General features: G+C 55.1%; 8 protein-coding genes across 8 annotated transcripts; all 8 read left to right on the top strand.

Moving 5' to 3' along the window:
* Positions 1-74: 74 nt before the first annotated feature.
* TRAVEDRAFT_61130 (uncharacterized protein) lies at positions 75-2,537 on the top strand (the record flags this gene model as incomplete). Its single annotated transcript, XM_008046164.1, has 5 exons — positions 75-765; positions 820-919; positions 978-1,509; positions 1,577-2,015; positions 2,067-2,537. The coding sequence occupies 5 exons, from the start codon at positions 75-77 to the stop codon at positions 2,105-2,107; spliced, it is 1,803 nt and encodes a 600-aa protein (XP_008044355.1). The 3' UTR covers positions 2,108-2,537.
* A 916-nt stretch (positions 2,538-3,453) lies between these two features.
* Positions 3,454-4,858, top strand: TRAVEDRAFT_53244 (uncharacterized protein; the record flags this gene model as incomplete). Its single annotated transcript, XM_008046163.1, has 6 exons — positions 3,454-3,483; positions 3,536-3,697; positions 3,764-4,079; positions 4,145-4,276; positions 4,348-4,556; positions 4,622-4,858. The coding sequence occupies 6 exons, from the start codon at positions 3,454-3,456 to the stop codon at positions 4,856-4,858; spliced, it is 1,086 nt and encodes a 361-aa protein (XP_008044354.1).
* Positions 4,859-5,653: 795 nt separating this feature from the next.
* TRAVEDRAFT_53243 (uncharacterized protein) lies at positions 5,654-7,000 on the top strand (the record flags this gene model as incomplete). Its single annotated transcript, XM_008046162.1, has 7 exons — positions 5,654-5,683; positions 5,731-5,892; positions 5,952-6,116; positions 6,178-6,256; positions 6,312-6,443; positions 6,512-6,720; positions 6,779-7,000. The coding sequence occupies 7 exons, from the start codon at positions 5,654-5,656 to the stop codon at positions 6,998-7,000; spliced, it is 999 nt and encodes a 332-aa protein (XP_008044353.1).
* A 1,111-nt stretch (positions 7,001-8,111) lies between these two features.
* TRAVEDRAFT_53242 (uncharacterized protein) lies at positions 8,112-9,504 on the top strand (the record flags this gene model as incomplete). The annotated part of the gene is made up of 7 exons (XM_008046161.1): positions 8,112-8,141; positions 8,194-8,355; positions 8,420-8,581; positions 8,646-8,724; positions 8,783-8,914; positions 8,980-9,188; positions 9,241-9,504. 7 exons carry the CDS (start codon positions 8,112-8,114, stop codon positions 9,502-9,504), a joined length of 1,038 nt encoding a protein of 345 aa, XP_008044352.1.
* Positions 9,505-10,681: 1,177 nt separating this feature from the next.
* TRAVEDRAFT_53241 (uncharacterized protein) lies at positions 10,682-11,819 on the top strand (the record flags this gene model as incomplete). The annotated part of the gene is made up of 6 exons (XM_008046160.1): positions 10,682-10,702; positions 10,760-10,921; positions 10,985-11,063; positions 11,115-11,255; positions 11,300-11,544; positions 11,601-11,819. The coding sequence occupies 6 exons, from the start codon at positions 10,682-10,684 to the stop codon at positions 11,817-11,819; spliced, it is 867 nt and encodes a 288-aa protein (XP_008044351.1).
* A 1,822-nt stretch (positions 11,820-13,641) lies between these two features.
* Positions 13,642-16,314, top strand: TRAVEDRAFT_75090 (uncharacterized protein; the record flags this gene model as incomplete). The annotated part of the gene is made up of 9 exons (XM_008046159.1): positions 13,642-13,671; positions 13,731-13,892; positions 13,954-14,115; positions 14,170-14,195; positions 14,657-14,841; positions 15,343-15,477; positions 15,547-15,755; positions 15,822-16,056; positions 16,111-16,314. The coding sequence occupies 8 exons, from the start codon at positions 13,642-13,644 to the stop codon at positions 16,023-16,025; spliced, it is 1,113 nt and encodes a 370-aa protein (XP_008044350.1). The 3' UTR covers positions 16,026-16,056; positions 16,111-16,314.
* A 383-nt stretch (positions 16,315-16,697) lies between these two features.
* Positions 16,698-18,112, top strand: TRAVEDRAFT_174887 (uncharacterized protein; the record flags this gene model as incomplete). Its single annotated transcript, XM_008046158.1, has 6 exons — positions 16,698-16,782; positions 16,845-17,009; positions 17,070-17,225; positions 17,291-17,369; positions 17,431-17,562; positions 17,622-18,112. Exons 1-6 carry the CDS (start codon positions 16,720-16,722, stop codon positions 18,110-18,112), a joined length of 1,086 nt encoding a protein of 361 aa, XP_008044349.1. The 5' UTR covers positions 16,698-16,719.
* A 2,331-nt stretch (positions 18,113-20,443) lies between these two features.
* On the top strand, positions 20,444-22,218 carry TRAVEDRAFT_31875 (uncharacterized protein). The gene is made up of 3 exons (XM_008045853.1): positions 20,444-20,930; positions 20,980-21,408; positions 21,462-22,218. Exons 1-3 carry the CDS (start codon positions 20,534-20,536, stop codon positions 22,070-22,072), a joined length of 1,437 nt encoding a protein of 478 aa, XP_008044044.1. The 5' UTR covers positions 20,444-20,533; the 3' UTR covers positions 22,073-22,218.
* Positions 22,219-24,123: the final 1,905 nt, after the last annotated feature.

Genomic DNA, 24,123 nt, shown 5'->3' with positions numbered 1-24,123 from the left:
TCCATCCTTCCGCCCGTCTTTCCTCGTCGCTCTTCACAGCGAGCTCAACCTAGAGGGCGACTACGGTGCCCACCATGAAGAACATACACAAACGCTTCTACACCGTCCTTCCGCGCCCCGTTGCCGTTGCTCCCGCCGCATCGACCTCGCAACTCCCTCGCGTGCGCTCGAATTCCGCATCGTCCGCCCGCTCCCTTTACACCTCCACCCACCTCTCTTTCCTGGATGGCCAAGCACCCCCACCACCTCCACCAAGCACTCGCGGGAACTCCAACATCATCGTGGGCACCCGCCTCGCTGCAGAGGCCCGCGGCGAGATCGAAGGTCACACCAATCACCCCTCCTCTCAGGGGCAGAACGGCCACCTCCCGTACTCAATAGCGCTCACCCTCGGCCAATCCGAAGCTTCGTCTCATCTACCACTCTCTGCATACAACCCGTTCTTGCCCTACCAATCTCTATCTCCGCTGCTTGTTTACTCCGCTAAATCCGCGGAACCCCCAGCTCCGGAACACCGTACGAAGCGTCAGCGGACGCGTTACCAGCTCGATGTTGGTGCCTATGGCATTCCGAAGCGGTCAAGAGGCCAGTTTGTAGCCGGTCGCGACGGACACGGTCGCTTCGCCGCAGGCGATGGTCGGCCGGAGCACAATCAGGAGGAGCTTGGCCGTGCCGTACAGGTGGGAGAGGACGCCTACTTCGTCAGGGACAACGCGATGGGCGTGGCGGACGGCGTGGGCGGGTGGTCAAAGTTGCGACGAACAGGTAGGTAATATGACGTCTATCGTCCGGTTCTGGGTGCTAACCGTGCAACCGCAGCCAATGGCGCAGAGCCTTCCGCCAGTGCGCTCTTCGCCCGGCGGTTAATGCACTTCTGCTCGGAGGAGGTCGACGCTGCGAGCGAGCAGCAGGAGCAAAGGTATGACACACATTTCCTCGTTATCCACATGCCCTAACCCCGCGATTACCTATTGCAGTGCCGACCTGCTTTCGGACGCTGAGGACGACATCTTTGCCGACCTCGAGGATTCATTAGAGGAGCTCGAGGACGGCCTGGACGTTCTCATGATACTCGAAAAGGCCTACGAGAAGACCCTGCGATCGCACGTCTGTCGTGCGGACCAGAGCCCATCATCAAGCAGGTCGCAGTCCCCACCAGAACGAGAGTCACCTCCCACACCCATCGCGACCTCAGCAGCTCAGCCGCAGTCATCGAGCACACAAGCACAGGCCCCTGCGGTGATTGCTGAGTGCGCCAGCGAGGTCGTGCCCCTTTTCCAGGGATCGTCCACGGCGCTTGTAGCTATTCTGGAGCATCCTTCGCCGCGGTCGATCAAGTCATTCGGCGATGCGCCGCTGTTCGATCCACAGCCTGCGTCCACAACGCCCATCGACGATGAGAAGCAGGCGGGCGGCGCCGTCATCCGGATCGCGCACTTGGGCGACTGCATGGGCATGCTCGTCCGTGGCGACAACATCGTTTGGCGAACGGAGGAGATGTGGTGGGGCGTGAGTCATCTTCACGGATTTGCAGTTATCTCCGCCTGTGATATTGACTGCGCCCGTGTTTTTACAGTTCAACACCCCCGTGCAGCTGGGCCCTGCATCGTCAACCAAGCCTCAAGATGCACGCGTGTTCACAGTTCCAGTAGAGGAGGACGACATTCTCATCCTCGCCTCCGATGGGCTAAGCGACAACCTCTGGGATGCGGACATCCTCGACGAGGTCGTGCGCTTCCGCCACTCCTTCATGGGCTCTGGCGCTTCGACGCCAGCCGCGGACTCGCCCGGCGCGTCCCCAGCAACGACTGCGTTTCGTCGCAGCACACTCGCGGGCATGCTCAGCGAGGCGCTATGTTCCCGCGCAAAGCGCGTTTCGGAGATCCGGGGTTCGCGAAAATCCTCGTCCCACGCCCAGAATGCGAACGAGCCGAAGGTGCAGGTCGAGCTCGAGGTGCCATTCGCCAAGCGGGCGCGCGAGCAGGGCCGGTTGTTCGACGGAGGGAAGCCAGATGGTAAGTCGTGTGCTCTATAGCGGTTCTGCAGCGCTAACGGCCCTTGCGCAGATATCTCGGTGCTCGTCGCAGTCATTTCCCCTGTAAGGTAGAGTAGATCGCCCGGATGCGCGCGCTTTTGTGCCTCCGCCTCCGTGCAGTTCCGATGCCCCGATTTCTTGCATATATGCGTGCCTTTTCCCACTGTATGCACTCCTCCGTCCCTCACGTGTCTCATTTCTCCTCTGCGCATGTTTCCTGCATCTAGTTATGTCTTCACATCCCCACACATCAGCATATCTTATCTCCTTGCGACCCCCTCCCACCCCCATTCGGCTTCCCGATCTCACTCTCGCTCAAACTGACGCATTCCAACCACCAATCAAGCGCATACATTCCGTTTAAACTCTCGTTACATCTATTTTATTCCGTCCTCGCACTCGTTCCCAAACATCCAACATCTCCCCGTCTCAACACCAAACGCGTCTCGAAGCGCATTTTCTGTACAGTGTAGAGTTACTCACTCAGTAGGACGGTTGTGCGTTTGTCAACCCCCGCTCGCTCCTGGAAATACATAGGATATATCAGGATCAGGATTTACGTTCAGCCTGGTGCTCTGTGCGCGACGGCAGGTTGACTGACTTGAAATAGGTTCGTGATTCGCTCTGCCTCCTCGACGGTCGTTGGTTACTAACGCACACGCTCCGCCTCGTCTCCAGGTACTTATACTGGCACTTGACGACTTCCTGTGAACAGCATGTTGTGTCGAACACCGTGGCTGTGAGCGATCGGATGGCACGTCCTGCAGCTGAGCCACCAGGTCAGTCGCGCTCGAGTGTTGGCACCTCGGCGATAAGGTCGCTTCAAGGCGGGGCATTCCCTAGAAGGACTCGAAAGAGTTAGCATTCTGTCTGCCGGTGTTGCTTTCAGCCCATAGAAGACACACTATCAGGTTCGTCGGCATCGAGGTTACACGGAGCACGTTCTGACCGTGGTCATCTCTTCCATCCGCAGCAACGCCGGGAGCGCATGTTTCCGTATGTGCCCGCCCCCGCAACTACCATCCAACCGTGTTCATGTCGCATGAGAGGTGCCATCTTCTCAAACCAGTGCTGGACAGCTGGACATGCTGTTCTTGCAGTGAATGTTGACGCCGCTCTCACGTGGATACGCCTGCGCTGCTGTAGGCACTGGGCATCACTCGATTCTTCCTGTGACACGCTCGCGGTTCTGAACTTACGCCTCTTTCCGTGGGCGATCTTTCCCAGCCTCATGCTCATTGTCGCGAGAAGCGTCGAGTATCATGCCTACCGAGCAAGGTTACGACAAGGCCGCCGTCGAGCTTCCACGTCCTGAGTCCCTTCTCTAGGTCTCACGGAGCACCGAGCCAAGTTCGTGCTGCACGAACACACGTATTTATGCACACTACTGCTGCCATGTCGGCCTCACGTCTCCCGCCATGCATGATCCCTCGTTACTCTCAGTAATGGTGAGCAGCAGTCGCCCTCCCGCTTACATCGCGGAGCACTCATCGTGACCAGCTCTACCTCCTCTTCGCGGAATCGCTCTGCTTCGGGGCCTTCTGCATCCTCTATCTCTTCTCGCTCTGGGTCCTTGTGTACCGGCAGCGCCGGCATCGGCACTCGACCCTTAGTTTCACTCTTGCTGCCGTCGTCACGAGCTTGTTCCTGCTCTCAGGACTGGTGCGCATTCCTTGCATGCGCGTCAATCCGGCACGATGTGGCGTTTTAACAAGAATTGCTCATCAGTACCTCGCCATCGACGTGCGGATACTCAAGAAAGCGTACGTTGAGCACAGCAAGACGGCCGATGGACCTTCGCACTTCCTCCAGCAGGAAACGGACGACCCGATGCGCAAGGTGCATCCCCTCATATTTGCGATCATGACCTTTCTGGGGGACGGCTTCATGGTGACCGATCCTCTGTTTCCATCTCGTGCTACCCTCGGCCCGGGGCCCGCTAACCTGCCCGTATTGGATCTGCAGACGTATCGTATCTATATCGTCTGGGATCGGCAACTGATATCCCTCATCATACCCGACCTCCTCCTTGTAGGCGATTTTGGTATGTACCTTGGATTTTCTCTATTCTTGAGCGCGGGCACAGGCTCAGGAACGTCGTCCATGTAGTCGCCGCGGCATTCGCCACCAAGGCGCTGACCGATGGTCCGAGAACGTACTACCCCATCCTCGCGCCCAACGCCAGCGTGGAGCTGGTCGCCTACTTCGGCATGACACTGCTAACGAACGTGGTCACCACACGTGAGTCCTGCGCTCCCTAGTACGTGGTCGTTCGTCACGGTCCATGTCTCTGACGTGTCGCATATGGAAAGTTCTCCTGATCGGGCGGCTGTGGTGGTCTGACAACAGAGTGAAGAGGTATCGCTCTGGAGAAGCGTCGACGTCCGTGCCTTGGCAGGTCATGAAGACGATCTTACAGTCCCAATTCGCGTACTCCCTGGTGGTCGTCCTCAACGTTGCCGCATACGCGGTGCGCTCGAACCTCGCGGTGCTGACCACCGCCATACTCCCGTCGTTGCTCGTACGTCCGATCCGCGATCGTAGTCTTCGACGGCTGGTACTAGTGCTGAGGGTGACTTTGGGCAGGGAATATCCTTCACGCTGATCATCACGCGGATTGGGATCAGCGAGATGGTGGGGGAGGCGTCCCAGACATATCCAACCCAGTCAAGCGAGCTCAGCGAACACGGGCGGACGGTGGCGGTGTCGCCTATCGCCGTCAACGTGTTCATCGCTCGGACGGACGACAGGCAGGATGCGGGCGCGCGTTATGATAAGACTGTGCCAGGCGCCGGCGAGCGCGTAGGTGAGGCGCGGGGCTAGGCGCACAGCCCAAACACAGGGGTGTAGATGTGAGTTTAACACGGGTACGTGCCGTTTGACTCTTGCATCTTATGTGAGACGTTCTTCACGAAGACTGGCAGACGATACAAGGTGTAGCTTATTACGACCTTTCACGGATACATATTCTTGCTCCTAGTTCGGACGAGACTAAGGCGCTCACATACGCCGCGCCAGCGTACGTCCATTTGGAACGTTGTACACCATCCAGCTCGAGAAGACAATGGACTTCAGCCCGCTGGCGCCACTTGCATAGAACAGTCATGATCAGGTTCGTCGAGATTGAGGCTATACAATTACATACTGCCACACTCGTTTTCTCTATCTGCAGCAATAACAGGGTTGTATGCACATGGGATGATCTTGCACGATAGACAATATTTACTGGAGCCGGTTCTGCTTCCCAGCGATGTTCCGGCGCTGCTGTCATGCACCGCCTGCAGTGCTATAGGGTTCACTTGTCATCTCGTCTGTACTGATCGATTTGTTCCAGCTCAAACTCATGCGGGCGGTCGATCGGCTTACGTCTGGCATGCACTGTCACGCCCGAAGAAACCTTGTAGCCATTAGGTTTGGCAGTAGCTCGGTATGTCCTGTCAACAAATCCTGAAATTGCAAGGCTGTACCCACGGAACTGACACCTACACTCTTCGTTTCGTAATACGCAGGTGCATTTGCCCCTTCTGGCTCACGAGGGAAGACTTAATCATGCGCGCGCTGAACGAAGGCACGTATTTATATGTGCCGCTACTTCGGAGTCGACCCCACGTCGCCCTCATGCACAACCCCTCAGTACCCACGATGACGGTGAGCAGTAATCCCCCACTGCGCATCCTAGTACTTACTAAGAGTAGTTCCTCGTCCTCTTTCTAGAATCGCTTTTCTTCGGGGCGTTCTGCATCCTCTACCTCTTTTCGCTCTGGGTCCTCGTGTGCCGACAACGTCGTCAGCCGCATTCAGCTTCGAGTCTTTCAATGATTGCCATCGTTACGATAATGTTCATTCTCACAGGGCTGGTGTGGACATCTGCTTACGTTCTTCCTGCCTGATATCATTCAAACGAATTTTCATCTAGCTCCTTGCCCTCGACGTCGGATACCCCATGAAAGCTTTCGTCGAGCACAGTGGAACACCCAACGGCCCTATAAACTATCTCAACCAACAGGCGAATGACTCGTCTCTTAATATGTTACACCCCGTTCTTTTTGCGATCATGACCTTCCTAGGCGATGCATTCATGGTAGGTGTCCCCGCAAACCGGCATCCTCGTGCCCGCTGACCTCAGTGTCTCGGATCTGGAGACATATCGTATCTATGTTGTTTGGAACCAGCAGTTAATATCTCTGGTCGTGCCCATTCTCCTTCTCGTCGGCGATATAGGTGTGTACCCCATGTCGTCAACCTTCGAGCGCAGGCTGAAACGACGTCCATGCAGTCGCCGGCGCATTTTCTGCCGAGGCGCTGATCCACGGTCCGAAAACATATTACACCATTTCCGCGCCCAATGCTAGCGCCAAACTGATCGCCTATTTCTCAATGACATTACTGACAAACGTGGTCACTACGCGTGAGTGGAGCGCCTCCGTGCATGGTCATTCGCCCCGTGGGCACACCTGACTTGTCCCCGTATCAAAGTCCTCATCCTTGGTCGGCTGTGGTTGAACGATAACAGCGTCAAACAGTATCGCACTGCAGAGGCGTCGACTTCCGTACATTGGCAAGTGATGAAGACCATCGTACAGTCCCAAAGCGCCTACTCGCTCGGGGTAATTTTCAACGTAGTCGCATTCGCGACCCATTCGAACCTCGCCATCCTTACCAGTGCGATGCTCCCGACGTTACTCGTACGTCCCCGCAACAGTAATCTTCGACAACTAAAGCTAAAGCAGTGAATTCGGGCAGGGCATATCGTTCACGCTCATTATCACTCGGATCGGGTTCAGCGAGATGCTGGGGAACGGATCCGACGGGTCTCTAACGGAAACCCACACCATGCATTTCAACGAACGCGGGCGGTCGTTGTCGCCCATCTCGGTCGACGTCTTTATCTCCCGAACGGACAATAGCCCGGATGCGCAATGTCTCCACGATAAGACCGTGGACCTACCTGCGATGGGAGCTTGACGAAGACCGAAGACCGGGCGCGTATTTAAGACTGCATGATGTACTTAAATGCGAACACGACATAGGTACGTACCATCTCACTGTCACCACTTCTATGGATCTTTGTTGACGCCCCGAGTATGTAGAGAATGTACATGAGAAGTGTTCTGAATTGCACGGCTATTTTTCTTGCATCAATTCGTCCGCTTTGAAACGTAGAGGAGTCCCTAACTACAATGAGGGTGACTCAGGGCATAGAGCGCTGTATCACGCCTCTGGGCTGAACGTGAGGCACTGCACGTCACTTCAAAGTCCTTTAGCATTCAAATCTTGAACGACGGCACGGCTCGATGTCTGTTATTGGAGTTGCGCTCACCAGCCTGCTTACATGCGACCGCATCAGCATTTATGCTCATGATGTGAGCGGTCACTACCTGTTTGATCGATCATTGTACATTCGCACAGAGCTGACTTCAGGTTTCGAAGGGACCCTACTGGCGCGGGTCGTTGGTCATCACCTTCGAGTTCGTGGGCTCAAAGAAGCACCACCACTACGAGGGCGCAGCTTGCTTCGACGAGCAAGCGGCGCAGAGCCTGCAGACCTCAGTATCCGGTATGCTGGCCCAAGTTGCGTGACGCTTGGTTCACATGGTGCGTCATGTGTTTTGTTATCTGCGCGGCCATCGCTCGACGCTCATAGAAGAAGCCTACATACTCAGGTACGCCGTCAAGACTGAAGCTTCATGAATAGCGTTCGGACCGTTGTGATCGTTTTCTTCGCAGGTGGTAGTGCAATAGTCATATGGGCATAGTTGCTGTTCTTATGACTCCACTCTTCTTCGACTCATTGACAGGCCTCATCATCGTCATTCAATGCCGACGCTGCTTCTGAGCAACCACGAGTCGGTGAACATCGCGTCCAGGCGCTAGCTGTAGACATGCGGTGATACTGGGTTTGATGTCTGCAACACGGGTATCAATGATCTCTCCTTCTTGCGTTCAGTTGGTCGTTTTTGAGTTCACACTGCACCTCCCTAGGTTCACATCATGGAGCACGGAATCAAGTGCGCGCTACGTGGATACACGTACTTATGCAGGGCGCCGCCTCTCAGTCAACCTCACAACCTCCACCATGCATGACCCCTCGCTACTCTCAGTAATGGTGTGTAGCAGTTGCCCTCACGTCCACATCATCGAGCACTCACTGCGAATAGCTCCTCCTCCTCTTTGCAGAATCGCTCTTCTTCGGGGCGTTCTGCGTTCTCTATATCTTCTCCCTCTGGGTCCTCGTGTACCGGCAGCGCCGGCATCGGCGCTCGGCCCAGAGTTTCTGTATGACTGCCATCGTCACGATCATGTTCCTTCTCTCGGGACTGGTGCGTAACCCTTATATGCGCCCATGTGATGCGATATGGCGGCTCAACAGGAAACATTTACAAGTACCTCGCCCTTGATATCCGATTGCTCATGATAGCCTACGTCGAGCATGGCGGGACACCCAACGGGCCTTCCGATTTTCTCTACCATCCAGTGAATGACCCCTCTCGCAACGTACACCCGGTCATACTTGCGGTGATGACATTCATAGGGGACGGGTTCATGGTGAGTGTTCCCGCAATCTCCTGTTACCCTGTGCACGCTAACATGCAGTGTGTGGGATTCGGAGACATATCGTATCTATGTAGTGTGGAAGCGGCAATTGGTCTCCCTGGTAGTGCCCGCCCTCCTCCTTGTTGGCGATCTCGGTACGTGCCTATGTTCCAACTCTGAGTTTCACGCTGAACGCCGTTCATGCACTGGCAGTCGCCGCTGCATTCACCGCCAAGAGACTGCTCCATGGCTCGAGAGCATATTACTCCATCCTCACGCCCAGCGCTAGCCCAGAACTGATCGCTTACTTCTCGATGACACTGCTGACGAACATAGTCACCACGCGTGAGTACTGCGTCGTCCTGTTTTCCTCGCGCGGTATACGTCTGACTTGCCACCATTTTGCAAAGTTCTTCTGCTTGGGCGATTATGGTGGCACGACAACAGCGTCAAGAAATACCGCACTCCAGGGGCGTCTACATCAGTGCACTGGCAGGTTATGAAGACGATCATACAATCTGAAGTCGCTTACTCCGTTGGGGTAATCCTCAACCTTGCCGCATATGTGGCCCACTCCAACCTCGCGATCCTCACCAGTGCGATCATCCCGCCGCTACTTGTACGTTTTTATTCTGCCGGTCTTCGACATCTAGTACTAAGGGCGCGATCAGGGCATATCGTTCACCTTGATCATTACTCGGATTGGGATCAGCGAGATGTTGGGGGAGGCTTCGGACACGCACCCAACGTTGGAAACTCAGGCAGTACAGCTCAACGAACGCGGGCGGCCGTTTCCACCTATCGCCGTCAATGTGTTCATTGCTCGGACAGACGACAGCCAGGATACCGACGCACCTCACGATAAGACCGGGCCTGCCGATGACGAGAGCCTTGTTGAAGGAGCCCAGGCCCACACACGAGGCTCCTTCGTGTAGGCGCGGAGAGCCGGGGGAAGTACGGGTGCGCACTATTTGACATCTTCCGCAAGGTTATGGCTGACATCCTCAAGACCCACTTGTCATCATCTACGATATGCATTATCATGAATGTTCTGATCGACGTGATGCACGACTGCTTCTTCCATGATACAATTGGCTGACTCGTACTACTTAATCCATCTGTCTGAAACGCAAGTGAGGTCCATCAGGACACTAGTCAGAGCAGAACTATGTATGCCCGCTTCTGAGCTCAAAGTGAGTTACATCTCCAACTTTGAGATGCCCAGAGATCATTGACCCGTATCATTCACAGGCTCGTTAGCGTTCAACGGATGTTGATGTTGAGGTACAATTAGTTTCCACAAGTCGCGCTCTCTTAGCCGTTACCAGGCCGTTCTCTGGACAAATAGTGCGTAGCCCTTTGTGATACGCAGCCACTGCATAGGTTGTCGGTGTCACTACACGGAATGCTAGAACGATTCGGGTGAGTCGTTCATTGTCCCGTCAGCACTGTCCGTTCACGCTGAACAGCTGTGCTTGATTGACATATAGGACTCCATACTTAGCCCTCAAACACAAGAGAAGCGCTAACGACACTTCTCTGCGCTAATCCCGGTCAGCCCGGAGGTCTTCTGCCGGCGAATCGGTAGTGTATTTGCTCGGTCTGCTCGCTCATCCACACCGACATTGTTAGCCCACATCTACGCACGCTGATCCCTGCAATGCGGCTTCCTTTAATTCAGGTACTGATAGGGGCTCCTATCTGTTCATTCTTTCAAACTCTATCATCTGACCGCGCCGCTTCGGTGCCAATTGGCCACCGAGCGTTGTGCTGGACGCCAGCCACACCTATGTTTGACACCCTGGATCAACCTCTCTCACGCTCGTTCAGTACAAGAGCTCATACTGTGCTCCATCCTTGACTCTTGCACCCTACCCGCTCGTGATGGAAAGCTCCTCTATACGACTTAAGATTGAGGCAAGCGAATTCTTGTGTTGGTGCACTATACTGTTTAATGACCTTGTACAGCTCCTGTCTGTCATCACAGAGGTTCTGCTATTCGGGATATTTTGCGTCCTGTATCCAATCTCCGTATGGATTCTGGTGCACCGACAACATCGTGGACGACGCTTGAGGACCGCTACGCTCTGGTTGACCGCAATCGTCACCATCATGTTCTTCTGCGTGGGCACGGTGTGCCTGTCTTGCTGATCCACGATTTATCGATCTCTGAGCAGTCATGCAATATAGTACCTCGCTCTTGACCTGCATTTTCTCGTGGAGGCATACATCAATCACAGTGCGACGCCCGGCGGGCCTCTAGCGTATCTCAACAATCCCGGGAGCAACGTGTCTGTGACCGTCTCCACGGCCATCTTCGCCTTTCTGACGCTCCTCGGAGATGCGTTCATGGTGGATATTTCTTCATCCTGACAAGTCATCCTATGCGGACTGATCCTGGTTGGTTTCGAAAAGGCCTATCGGGTTTTTGTGGTATGGAATGGCATGATAATCGCTCTCGTCCCATCCGGCCTCCTTGTCATTGGCGATGCCGGTGAGTGGTTTGTTACACCCGTACGTAAAACTGTCAACTTAACTCGTACAGTCACCACCGGTCTCGTAGGCCATGCGCTGCTACACAGTGGCGGTCCGACGACATATTCGAAGGTCATCTATGTACCAGGAGCTCGTTCGCCCTTAATTGCGTATTTCCTGATGACCATCTTGACAAACCTTGGCACAACATGTGAGTGCTATCGGAGCCCCTCCCTGATCTAATTGACCTTCTAGGGCACATTGCTCCCTGGTTGCTGCCCCTTTTTACAGCCTTGTTGCTCGGCCGTCTGTACTGGCATGACAGACGGACCAGGAGACACCTCCCCCAGGATATGTACAGCACTGCTGCCTGGCGAGTGATGAAGTCCATCATACAATCTCAAGCCGTCTATACCATCGGGGTGATCTTCAACCTCGTCACATTTCTGGCGAAGTCCAACCTGGTTTTCATCACCAATGCCATCCTTTCTCCGCTCATTGTACGTCGCATAAATCGTCTGTAGCGGCCGTTTCTGACATTTCGGTCCTCCACTAGGGTATCTCGTTCACGCTCATCATCACCCGCATCGGCCTGAGCGAGGTTTTGGGAAACACCAGTCACGCACAGTCCATGGTTTCCAGACCCATGGAGTTCAACAACTCAGGCCACGTGTCGTCTCATGATAACACCGTCAATGTCTTCATTTCGCAATCGGATGATCACAGCGAAGATGTTGCCGTGGGCCGTACGAAGTCGCTCGCCGCGATGACCTGACCCCGAACGTGTAGCCCAGGTATGCATTGTATTGAATTTCTGTCTGACTTCAGTCTCATCTGCAGGTCGGGAACCGTGCACGCCAACGAAGGCTCTTGTTTCAGATTCAGTAATGTATATTATATACCTTCCTCCCTTATGTATACGTAGGATCACAACACGAAGACTGAAGGAGATGAAAGATCGGTTGCTCGGAGTGCAGCAGCCGCGCAGCACAGAGCAGTGACATAGCCCAAATATTGCTGGTGGGTTGCGAGGATGCATGTTCGAGACCGCCGGGCTCACTTGAAGGAAACAGTGGCCCGGACTCGGATGCTGAAACGGTGAGTGCCACAACGCCGCTGACGCCGTATCCTCTGAACTTCAAAGCTCGTTCGGAGTCATATAAGGTATTTTTTGTTCGCTGCGAATTTTGCTCTTCCCTGGAGAAGAGCACCCTGAACCACCAACGGCTCGGCTGCGTCAGCGACGGGCGTCGCACATTTCCTCTCCACCCTCGGTGAGACCGAATTCCCTGTGTATGGGCTCTCTATCTGCGGCCCGTGCGCCCAAGTTGTGTCCGTGGATCAGTATTCTGCGGCAGACAAGGTGAGCTCAGAGAGCCGTCGTCGGTGTTGCTGCAGAACTCACCGTCTGTAGATATGCTACATGGTCGAACCTATTGGTTCAACTTCGCAAATGAAAAGGGCGCCATGCATTACCTCGCCTTTCCGTCCAGGATTGAAGATCACGGACAGGAGCTGCGGCGAAGGGTGGCGGAAGCGAAGCCCGGGCTGATCGAATGCGCGAAGACGACCGATGGACGAAAGGCGCTGTGCTGCACGGCAAGTGCGCGATTGCTAACTATGAACTTTGGCCCAGAGGCACCTGGACGGATGAGAAAACGCGGAACATGGAGGAAGTTGTGGCTGAGTCCGCGCGCGCGTTACGTTAAGGCGGCTTCAAGCCTGGCAGAGGAAGAGGTCAAGGAGACTTCGGTGTGTATTCCGGAGCTACCATGGCCACCTGATGGCCACCTGCCGAAGAAATGGCTACTAGACGAAGACGACGGTGGGAAGCATTGGTAAAGCCTGCGCGCATGATGCTAAAGCACGCAAGACTACAGTCCAGCGGGTGCGTTAGTTTGATGTCCAACTTCTGCCATTCTATTGCCTGTGCCCAGATGTCATTATGATTTTACGCAGAATCTCAACAAGGAGTACTTGCTTGCGACAGTGTTGCAGTTCCGAGCATATAAGTGTTGGGATAGCGTACTACGCGGATGAGTATCAGTGCGGTAGAAGTCGCCCGTGTCTGATTATGTGTGCCTATAAGCCGAGACTTAGGGCAGGTTCACTTTTTGTAAACACGATAGATTTTATCGTATCCGTGGGAAGATTTGCACTTGAAAAGGATCAAAGTATCAGTAAATGGCGAGAGAGCAGTCTCCGGGGCCCCTTTCACTGGCACCACCTCCTTCTCCCGCACGTTCGTGGCATGTACGACCTTCAAGGCTTCACAAACGACCGCTTTGATACGGAGTGCTCGCCTACGGATCTCAAAGCCAATGCATAAGCTGATTCCAGCGAGCTTTAGGGTCTGATGGGTCGACACGCCAGCCTACTCCGGAGCGCATGACAGGTGTAGTTGTTCGCAGTGGTACCATGCTCATTTATGGACAAAGCTTCAATCCGCACTGCCCGAATTACGGCTGCTCCTCGCAGTATCTCAGAATAGGGCAAATTAGCGGAGGCGTAGCGCAACGACTGACCGCAGTCATACGAACCTTAAAGACCCAGCTTACCTCTATCTCCGCCCAGCTGGACTCGCTTGACCTTCCCCCATGAATTCCTCCTCAGTCCTACGGGCCGATGTACGCTATAATCTCTGCTGCGTGGTCTCTTCGAAGCGTAACTCACCTGTCACTCACAGTTAACCGGCCTATTGCTCGAGGGGATATTGTTCGGGTGCTTCACTATCCTGTACCCCATTTCGTTATGGATGCTTGTCTACAAGCACAGACGTCGCGGGTATACGAGGCTGGGAATGTTCCTCTTCGCTATAGTGACCACCATGTTCCTGCTCGCGCTGACGGTATGTCATCGCTACGTCCGCACTCTCGGCCCAATGCACTGATAACCGGCTTAATTCCTAGCATCTCACTCTCCTCGCCGATGACGTTATTGAGGATTTTGCGAACCACAGTGCGGTTGCAAACGGTCCACTGATCTTCTTGGTGTCGGGGAGCGGCCATAGCACAACGGTCGCGAGTATAGTCATCCATGCAGTGGTTTCCTGGATAGGAGACATTTTCATGGTGCGTATCGTTCACGCGCTCCAGAGCCGATGTGTGTTCAATATCCTTCTGCAGACCATCGGGGAATCCGCCTTCGGCAGGTATGACCTTCCAGCGCTTATATGTCGGCACAAGTCTGTTGTTTGCTTGTATGGCCTTATACTCGATTGCGATGTCTCGCCACACTTCTGAGAAATTGGCACGCTCGTAGAATTATTGTACTCATATTATATTTTCTGGGAAGCTTGCTGGGCAGCAGGCATGACTCTTATCGCGCGGCAAGAAGGCCGTAACCGCCGGCCCTAAAGCCTCTTCCCGTGGCCTCAAAGCCTGCGTGCGCTGGCACCATCGTGCGCGTCCGTCGACGTCCTTGCCTTAGCTCCTCTCCCATCTCCCCTCGTGTCCAGAGCTGTTATTGCTCCGCAGCCAAGCTGCGTCCATGTTGGTGGACTATTGACTCGACTCCCGAGCTGCTTGCTCCGTGGCCATCCACGTCCTTGTTATGAGGGAGCGGGCCATTGCAGCCGGCTACGACGTTATACTAACGTGCATCGTCATGTAGGCATGAAGAACACCCCATCCGGGATCCGCGCAAGACATTCGTACATGCCCTGCAAGGTCGCCCAGGTCGCGCTCGGACCCCCTCCGTCGACGGGCGCTCTCCGCGCCGCGGGGCGCGCTATTCTGTGCAGGACGTGACGCCGCCGCCGCTGCCGTCCCGGGCCTGCGGCGACGGGTTTGCTACAGGTGAGTTATCGGCGGATCTACCTATATTTCCTGAGTTGTGTCCTCTACATGTATATGTATGTTCTATAGTACCATCTCTTTGCGAATACTTTCCCTGCGTGAGAAGCAAATGGCTTGAAGTTCCCGCTCCGGAGACCAGACCGAAGGGGGCGCGCTACGTTGTCCCCGACGGGGTGTCAGGAGTCCTGCAAGAGGTATAATGCGCCCAAGTCTTGTAGCGTCTCGCAAGGCTTGTGTTGTTTGCCAAAGGGAGATTGATCATATATGACCATGTAAGGACCTCCACAATACTTCTAGAAGTTATAGAAAATGTACTTATTACATGGGGTTACATGGGCATATACAATAGTGGCCGATTCCCCGATGACCTACCGCGTTTTCGTGATATGGAATCGCAGTTGGAAGGCCTATTCTTCCATGCTTACTGTTCATGGGAACGTGTGGCAAGTCTCAACCTCCGTCATCCTTGCCATACTTGGGCTAAGTTATTGCACCTCACAGTGGTAACCGGCCTTTGCGTATACGCGTTCAAGAACTCCCACCTCGATGGCGGTGAAGCCTTATACGCCGACAACGTATACGCGCTAATGACAACCTACTTGGCGCTCGTCCTGGCGATGAATATAACAACGCTAGGTATGTCGGATCGACTTTGCTCGGCGACGTATACGATTCGCTGACAATCTCTATTGCCAATCACCTCAGCGCTCATCCTCGGTCAGCTCATGCGGCACGACCGAATGATCCGCGAATACCGCGTTGACGCCCCCGGCCCTACCATGCCCTGGCGCGTAGCCCGCACGATCGTGCAATCGGAAGCAGTGTACTCCGCCACCATCCTCGCAAATCTCATCCTCTACGTCACGCGCTCCTCAGGCTTCTTCGTCACCTCGTTTATGCTCCCGCCGCTTGTCGTGAGTTGTCAACTATGTTGCATGGTGACTCTGAACTCGCCAGCTGATGCTCACACTCATTATCAGGGCATCTCGTTCACGCTCATCATCACCCATTCCGGCCTCGACGAGATCATGGGCCAGTTAAAAATGGCCAACGACGCGGCGCACGACCTCGAATGGGTAGTCAACAAATCCTTGAAGGATTCCCTGGCGACTACTAGTTTGCAATCGTCGTGGACAGCAGTGACAGTATCCACCTCTTCCCAGACATCTCTCCATGGAACTTGAATGGAGTGTCGGGCTCTATAACGTTGTAAGGGTGCGTCGTAGTGTTCCCAACCTACTCTCACGAATTCTCACGCCTCGGTCCCAGCATCAGATATAATGCATTGTTCCTCTCAGGCTCTCGATCCCGCCAGGCCTGTACTATAGTAGGCTACACAAAGCCGCCCTTATACTCCTGTCTCGCTCCTGTCTCGCAGTGGAACGACGAACTTTGCTCGGGATCGTGATCTCCTCATTACTTGGACAGAAGGTAGACTCGTCAGACGAGTCCGAAGCTTGCACTGCCGCGATTCTGCACCGGCGTCGGTATCCACGAACGCGCAGTAGATGTCTTGCCGTGCTGCGTAACCATCATTCCGACGCAAGCTTCGATGCCTGTGCTGAGAACGTCGCCTTTGGAGGGCGCGCTTCTCTCGCTCGAGCACTCCACAACTTTGGCAGCATTGTACTATACCCTCCGTAGTGAGATCAGCCGCCGGAGAACCCCTGCCTATGTTCTCATCACAGCGAATCTCCGTGAGTCTTCCCAGGCTGTCACCGGGTGTGCATGTGCTGATGAATCCCGCAAGCTCGCTGCATCTCGAACTATAGAAGAGCGCGCATCCGCACTGGTATCTGTCCGTAGCCCCTTACGCCCGCGCTACGCCCGTCCCCCCTGCTACTTTAGCACTACGACTCGGAAGCTGAGGCACACGGTATGAGTGTCTCAGACGTTCCTGTGAAGATCTCGGTGCCCGTGACGAATGTTCCGAAAGCTGAGGTACGACTCAACGCGCGTGCAGTTCGTGACGATGCAATTCAAGCTTACATCGCTGCCACCAGCTCCTCGGGTTCGCCGCGGAGTCGCTGCTCTTCGGTGTCTTCGCCATTCTGGCCTCGATCTCGTTATGGATCTTGATATACAGGCAAAAGCGCTTGCGGCCGGCATCGAGAGTCAACATGTCCATGGCCGGAATCACGATAGCGATGCTCATGTTGGCCGGCGCGGTAGGTTCCAGGAGCGTATACCGAATGCGAAACGTTTTGATGAAGTTGCATTCGTTTTAGCACCTCATTATCGACGTCCAGCGGACCATACGTGGCTTTCTCGGAGACACACCGGGCGGCCCTAGCGCGTTCTTCGGGCTGAGGGTGGATAACCCTACCTATGTCGCGAAACCAGTTCTTTTCACTGCGATCACGACGATTGGAGACTGCTTCATGGTACGTGCACCCTATTTGCACAGAAGGGGGAGTGCTGACGACTTGCCACTTTCACGTTTCCGCAGGCATATCGCACATTCGTTTTGTGGGAGCGCAATTGGGCAGCGATTACGTTCCCGGTTCTCCTCATTCTTGGCACTGTGGGCAAGTCTCTTCATGATGTTCTCATTATGACACGTGCACTCACAGATGCTTGCGTATACAGTGACCGGCATCGGGTCAGCGTATGGATTCGCAATGAGTACCCCGGACGGACCAGGGATCTTTACGCCGGACGTGATCGCGTGGACAACAGCCTTCTTGTCGCTCTCGCTAGTTACAAACCTGATCACCACTCGTGAGCGTCGTCTCGTTCGCCACGTTCACGATAGCTCGCTAAAGCCACGCACGTGCAAGTTCTTCTGCTTGGTCGTATTCTCTGGTTCGCAAGGGACAACCGCGGAAACAAGGGAGGGCTCACCGCATCAGTGCATTGGAAAGTCATGAAGGCGGTGTTCTGTTCAGAAGGAATCTACTCGGCCGCGCTCATCGCCAACCTCGGCGTGTACTCCGCCGCATCTAGCGCAGTTTACACCATCATGGACATCCTCCCGCCTCTCGTCGTGAGTGCCACATCGACTACCTGGGCCACGCTTTACCATCTGACGATATCTTCGTATTGGCAGGGCATCTCATTTACGCTCATCATCCTACGCATCGGCCTCGACGAGGCGGTCTTGGGCCACTCGGGAAGCGTGGAGATTATCGAGAGTTCATCTGCGCTTCCGCAGAGACGAGGCCATGCCGTCTCAAGTTCTCCCATTCAGTTCACACGGGCCGTGTCTTGCATGTGGGATACCGCCAATGGCCGGGCCATGGACGTTGAGGGGAAGGGACCGACCCTATAACCCACTTCCTTCTGGCGCTGTATGGGAGCGCCGGCAACAGCACGGTCCCGGGTCAACCCATCAACTTGAACATGTACTAAACATAGAGTCAGATTGCAATCCATCGCATGGCCGTCGGGCACCTTGTACTTTACACTTGGAGAACCTGACGGAGACTCTGCAACTCCCGCGCACGGGCTCCTTGCAGAACACCGCTCGACCTGATGGCTGTGTGATAGAGTTATAGGGCGCGGATGAAAGGCTATGTGCGTTCCAATTCTTACTCTCCAAAACGAACTCTAACAAAACTTTGATGTGATGTTTCCACTATACAGAATCCGCTATACTGCCTTTGGTTCGCTATCTCGACTGTGTCGAGGGAAGAATGCCAAGAGATGACCTGAACAGTGGGCTCCTACTGAGGCGTTACAGCGTGCGGGAATACTGTGTTCCTCGAAAGGTGGTGCTGTGCTCTCATAGAAGCCTGGTCGCCGTGAGTACGGCGACCAATTTCATCCCTATCTGCCACATTTTGATAGCTGTGGGCTTCTTGAGAGACCAGTTATAACGGGGGCTCGCATCCCCCGCCGACGAACCCGCGCGACCTCACGCCGCGCGCTCAGACATGCCAGACGAGTCTATACTCACCATCGAGGTATTTCCGCCTATACTGGATGCATGTCAGGAGAGCTAACGTGTAATCTGGCGATCCGCTAGGTCTTCGTGCTCTTCGTGGAGACACTGCTGTTTGGCGGTTTCATGGTCTTGTACCCCATCTCCGTCTGGATTCTGCTATACAGGGAGCGTCGCAAAAGACAGTCGAGGATGGGCGTATGGATGTTCGCCACGGTTACGATCATGTTCATCTTGGCTCTCGTGGTACGCCGTCATAGTCGATATCAAAGGGGACCGAGAGATCGTTTCGTACTGATCCTTGTTTAGCATCTCGCATTCGACGTGCAGTACGCTATTCTCGCCTTCGTAGGCCACAGCTCATCCCCTGGCGGTCCCGGAGCGTACTTCACAACATCAGAAGGGGACAAGGCGATTGCGCATATCGTGGATCCTATCCTATTCGCTGTTTTGACCTTGGTGGGAGACAGCTTCATGGTGAGTGCGCTGTGTGTCTATCATAATTCGGCGGCTTACTATAGAGAATTTTTGGCAGACGTACCGAACGTACGTGGTTTGGGAGAGGAAGATATGGTCTATCGTCCTCCCCGTTCTGCTTCTTGGCGGGATGATATGTGAGGACACTTCTAGAGTCATCCCACCACCATATGCGGGTACTCATAACCACATTATTATCCAGTTTGTGCCGGTTCAATCGGATACGGGCTCTATAGCTCGCCGCAGAGCCACCCTCGAGGCGGCGATGGTTTCTTCTCCGACGCTATATTCCCGCAAATGGTCGCATACTTCGTCCTCACGCTCCTGACGAACCTGAGCCTCACGCGTACGCCTCGTAATCACTCGTAGCTACAATAAACGCGACTGACCTTCTATTTAAAACAGTGCTTCTCCTCGGGCGCATCTTATGGTCCGGTAGGGAGACCCAGAGGTACCTCGTCGGGCGCGTGGCCGCCAGCATCCATTGGCGAGTCATGCAGACCATCATCCAGTCCGAGGCCGCCTATTCGGTGGCCGTCGTCCTCAACCTCGCGGCGTACGTAGCCAAATCAAACCTCGTCTTGATAACCTTTGCTGCGTTACCTCCCCTCGTCGTACGTGTTTGTGAATTCAGGCAGTATCTTATCTCTTTTGACGAGGAATTATTTTAGGGAATCTCTTTTACCATGATAATCACCCGCATAGGCCTGAGCGAGGTCGTAGGGGACTCATCTGGCGGAATGCCTGTTGCAGACACGCAAAGTTCGACGACTTGGGATACAGCTGAACATGCTCAGCCCGGGAGGTCTTCTCCCATTGCGATTACGGTAATGATCACTAAGTCAGACGATGGGGATCAACCTGCGGTATACAGTGACAAGGCCACCGTAGCGGTGTGCGACCGCGGTGCGTCTCGCTCGACATTGGATATCACCGCGCTGGGCCCGGGGATGGAAGGGAGAGGAGATCTGGCCTGCTAGATTTTCATAACACAGTAGACCGCAAACGATACGCCATATGTTGAGACACCCAACCCGTGTATGACTAAGTAGTATTGCAGATGCCAAAGAAAATACTTGTATCCATGTCACCGCGAACCTGGAATACTACACTTCCCAATTTGGATGCAACACTTGAGTATCCTTGCAGATGGGCGCCTAATCTGCTGCTGCTCAGCTTCCTCCCATCATCTGGTCCTTACTGTTTCGCTCTCACCCCACCTATCGAAGCTGGCCTTTTTATCTGTCCGAGCTGGGCCTCCGTGGATAGACTCTACTGCAACGTTTCGAACCCCTTCTGAGCGTGCCAAAGCCTGCAAGCTGTGGCTGCACCATGTTCTTACCCATCTCTTTGCTTGCCGTAATCCAGAACTTCTTTGCGCTCGTCGACGCCCAACAACCTCAGCAACTTGTGCTAGAACGAGTACTAGACATCTCCACTGCGAACCTTCCGAATCCGCCCGCGTTTCGCATCCCTGCAAGCACCGACCCTCTCTTCGTTACGGTTGCGCTCTGCGCGGCACACGACAACTCTACTCGCTTCTTCCTTACCAATGACTCCAGCATATCCAATCCTGGAGCCTCGGACGTTGACTCAGTGAACACGGTAGAGATTGGTATTCCAGCCGAGGGCTTTGGCTCATGGTCGTCTTGGTTCACGGACGGAGGAGTGCTCTCCGTGAGCAAAGGGAGCACGACGCTGGAGATTCAGATGCTTGTGTCAGCCAGCAGTGAGTATCTCATTATGACGGTCCCTATTCTTATTCACAGCATTATAAGACTCGACCGATATGGGTTTTCCTCTCGTGGGAGACACGACGTCGAACCAAGCCCTGGTGTTTTCCCCGCCCTTCGATCCCCCACCTATCGATGCACCTACGTTCCCCAACTACACCCTTCCGTCTGCCAACCTGTCGTTCACGCCGCCCGCTTCGCCTCCCAACTACACTCTCATCCTCGCTCCGACAGCCCAGAGCAATCTCACTCTGCTACCGCGCACGGCATGCGCGCTGAGGGCAGCTGCTCCAGCCAACGCTGCGACCCTTATCCCTCCATTCGTCGCTGAAGGAGTCTGGCTGCGCGATTCGGATGGCTGGAGGTGGCAGTGGCTCCTCAACGCCTTGAGCCCGCTCACGAACTACACCATGTTCGCGCTCCGAACCGGTGAGCTAGCGAGTTCTGCTCCAGCGTATTTTGTGACCAAGTCCGGTACGTGTTCAATTACCTGCACATAATGCGCCCCACTAACCGGAGTCGTATAGCGGCCTTCAACTGCCCCATCGTACACTCCCTTCCCTTCTGCCCTAGCGTCGCATACGCCACGCCCCTTGTCCCACCACCAGGCGTCGCAACCGCTCACACAGCAGATACGCTCCCGGATGGCGTCGCGGACACCCTCATATCCATCATGGCCAACTTCACCATCACGCTCTCCACGCTCGCCTGCGGGCGCGACGTGTACAGCCCACTCGTGACGTGCGCGGGCTGCTCCGACGCCTACCGCCGCTGGCTCTGCGCCGTCTCCTTCCCTCGCTGCTCGGAGACCCAGTCGCAGACCCTCGTGAGCCAGTCCAGCGCGCAGGTCCCGCTGCCCGCGCTGCAGGCGGTGAAGAGCGGTGCCGCGCCGCGCAATCCCGCGTTGCCGGCGTTCACCTCGGACTACGAGGCGCTGCTGCCCTGTCTGGAGACGTGCAACGCTGCGGACCGGGCGTGCCCGAACTTTTTGGGGTTCAAGTGCCCGCTGCCGCGCTTCACGGCTGCGGACAGCTACGGGGTCGGGTACATCGATAATGGGGACGACGGAGTGATCGGGCATGGGTCAACGGGCATCGCGCAGGACGTATACGGAAACGTGTGGTGTAATACTGGGTAGGGTAATGAGGTTCAATGGTACGGGACTGACTATTCTAGGGCTTGGTAGGTTTGGGTATAGCTTATATTGTTATTGTACTTATGGACGGCATGCTGTGGAGTGTTCAGACATGGATATATGCTATCGCGCTATATTAGAACTGTCATACGTTTTAGGGGATGAAGCGACGTGCTCTTCGCTCGTACTGTAGGGTTCGGCGTCGCATGACGGGTTCGTCCTCCCCCATTCTCTACCTTCGTTTGCTTCACAACTGATAGGTTAGATTCACAGACAACAGCTGTTGCAGCATATTGCTCCAAGACTCCCATAGATCACGAAACCCAACACCCTGACGGCAAGGGTCTGCAATGAGAAATGCGCCTGGAAATTCTATATTCTTGTCGTACGCCCTATGTCAATGCGTACTGCGTAACAAACAGGCGCTTTGCTACCTCTGTACACGCTGATCATTTCTTGGAGCAAACCAGGACAACGCAAGTAGACGCCGTGGTATCTGCCTTTGCCTGACGACTGGGGCAGCGTGCACCGCGCGAGGAAGCTGACACAACGATGTGGCGACTCCCGATTCCCGACCTGAACTACTGCATCTGGAGTGTCCCATAGTCAATCCGAGTCGCAACGCCCATACCCCATATGAACCTGCCCTTGGCTACTTCCGATTCTTTACCTATGTTTCCTCCGCACCCCACCATCCCACATCCCTTCCACCGCACTTCCACAATATTCTCCGTCCCCTCCGCCTTTTCCACCCGCGTTCAGTCCGCCGGGTGCTGGTCGTTCCTCTCCCCGCCCTCCATGGCCCTGTCCAACTTTGACGAGGCCTTCCCCCCGATGCCGACGCCGGCCCTCGACGCGGACCCCGAGTTCGCCACCCCGGTGCCGCCTCGTCCGAGGTTAGCGCCAGGTCAAGCCCCGGAACTGCGACCGCCGCCCCGAGTACGGACCCCTCATCGACGGTGGCGCCCACTTCCAGATCAAGCTTCTGCCGCTCCGGGATGCGCGTAGGCGGCATTCGATCGTTTACCGCTCGCTCTGATCCTGGGCGCGCCTGATGCATCGGCTGCTTCTCTTCTCCTCTTCGTTTCCCATTTCTCGCGCGCGTTTCCATTGTGTTCCTGCTGGATATTCGCCCCGACTTCGACCTGGACTTCGCCACTGCGCGCAGCTGAAGCCCTAGGACAGGACAAGGATACTTCCCCACGACCGGGGGAGCGCGGTGAGGCTGACGGCTGCGGCTCGACGCTCCTGTGAGGTGGGGAGTCATCACCCTGCCGGACCTAGTGTCTGCCAACACCCGACGCCCTGTTTCGTCTTCTGCATATCACGCGTCTTTTGTTCGTCGCTGCTCTACCCTCTTTCCACAGATTTTTCAATCAGAAGACGACCGCAACTCGAGGATCGACGCAACTCCTCCGGGACAGGACTCGGACTCGGCGTCGGCGAGGTCGGCACGGGTCTCATCCACCCTCCGATAGTGTCAGCCTCCCCGGCAGTGCCACAAAGTATTTCGGTTCTGTTCCGTTCGGTTCACCGCCTGGTGTACCCGATACTTCTTGCTTTCCATTTTGAGCGCATGCCGGTGGGCGCGACTGGGGCTGGCCACCCCGACTGTCGCCCACCTTCGGAGCGGGGGGTCTTCGGACTTCTGCCCCTGCATAATCCCGTAAAGTGAGTCGACTCCTTTTCCAGCGCGGGTAAACGATACTGATATCTTCCACATACCTTTCCGCAGACTCTGGAGTCCATCTCTTGAGTAGAATCCGCACGGGATTCGCTCTCTCATGAAACGCGCCTGTATCTTACATCTGTCCGATGCCCTGGAGACCTTGGTACGTGTCATCAACTGTCTGGCAAGGTCGCGTGGGGTAGCAGAGTGCACGGTGAAAAGGTCAGCATGGGGGTTTTGGCCTGGGCCCCTTGCTGCTCTTTCAATCATGTATATAATTTTTCCGCTATACACGTGTTATGGCGTTTTATTAGTCCTTGTTTTCTTTTGTCCCGCAGCTTTTAACGCGCACGCCTCCACGGGCGCTAGCAGCCAAATTTTAGTC

This window comes from Trametes versicolor (assembly GCF_000271585.1).
Source record: "Trametes versicolor FP-101664 SS1 unplaced genomic scaffold TRAVEscaffold_13, whole genome shotgun sequence".
In the NCBI taxonomy this organism is placed as follows: Eukaryota; Fungi; Basidiomycota; class Agaricomycetes; order Polyporales; family Polyporaceae; genus Trametes; species Trametes versicolor.
This window is presented reverse-complemented; position numbering and strand designations above follow the sequence as displayed.

What these genes read in the sequence shown, in the direction of transcription:
- TRAVEDRAFT_31875 (XM_008045853.1), top strand. Translation starts at nt 20,534, where the DNA reads ATGTTCTTACCCATCTCTTTGCTTGCCGTAATCCAGAACTTCTTTGCG. An exon ending in GATGCTTGTGTCAGCCAGCA is followed by an intron (nt 20,931 to 20,979) that starts GTGAGTATCTCA and finishes CAGCATTATAAG; the next exon opens with ACTCGACCGATATGGGTTTT. An exon ending in GTATTTTGTGACCAAGTCCG is followed by an intron (nt 21,409 to 21,461) that starts GTACGTGTTCAA and finishes GGAGTCGTATAG; the next exon opens with CGGCCTTCAACTGCCCCATC.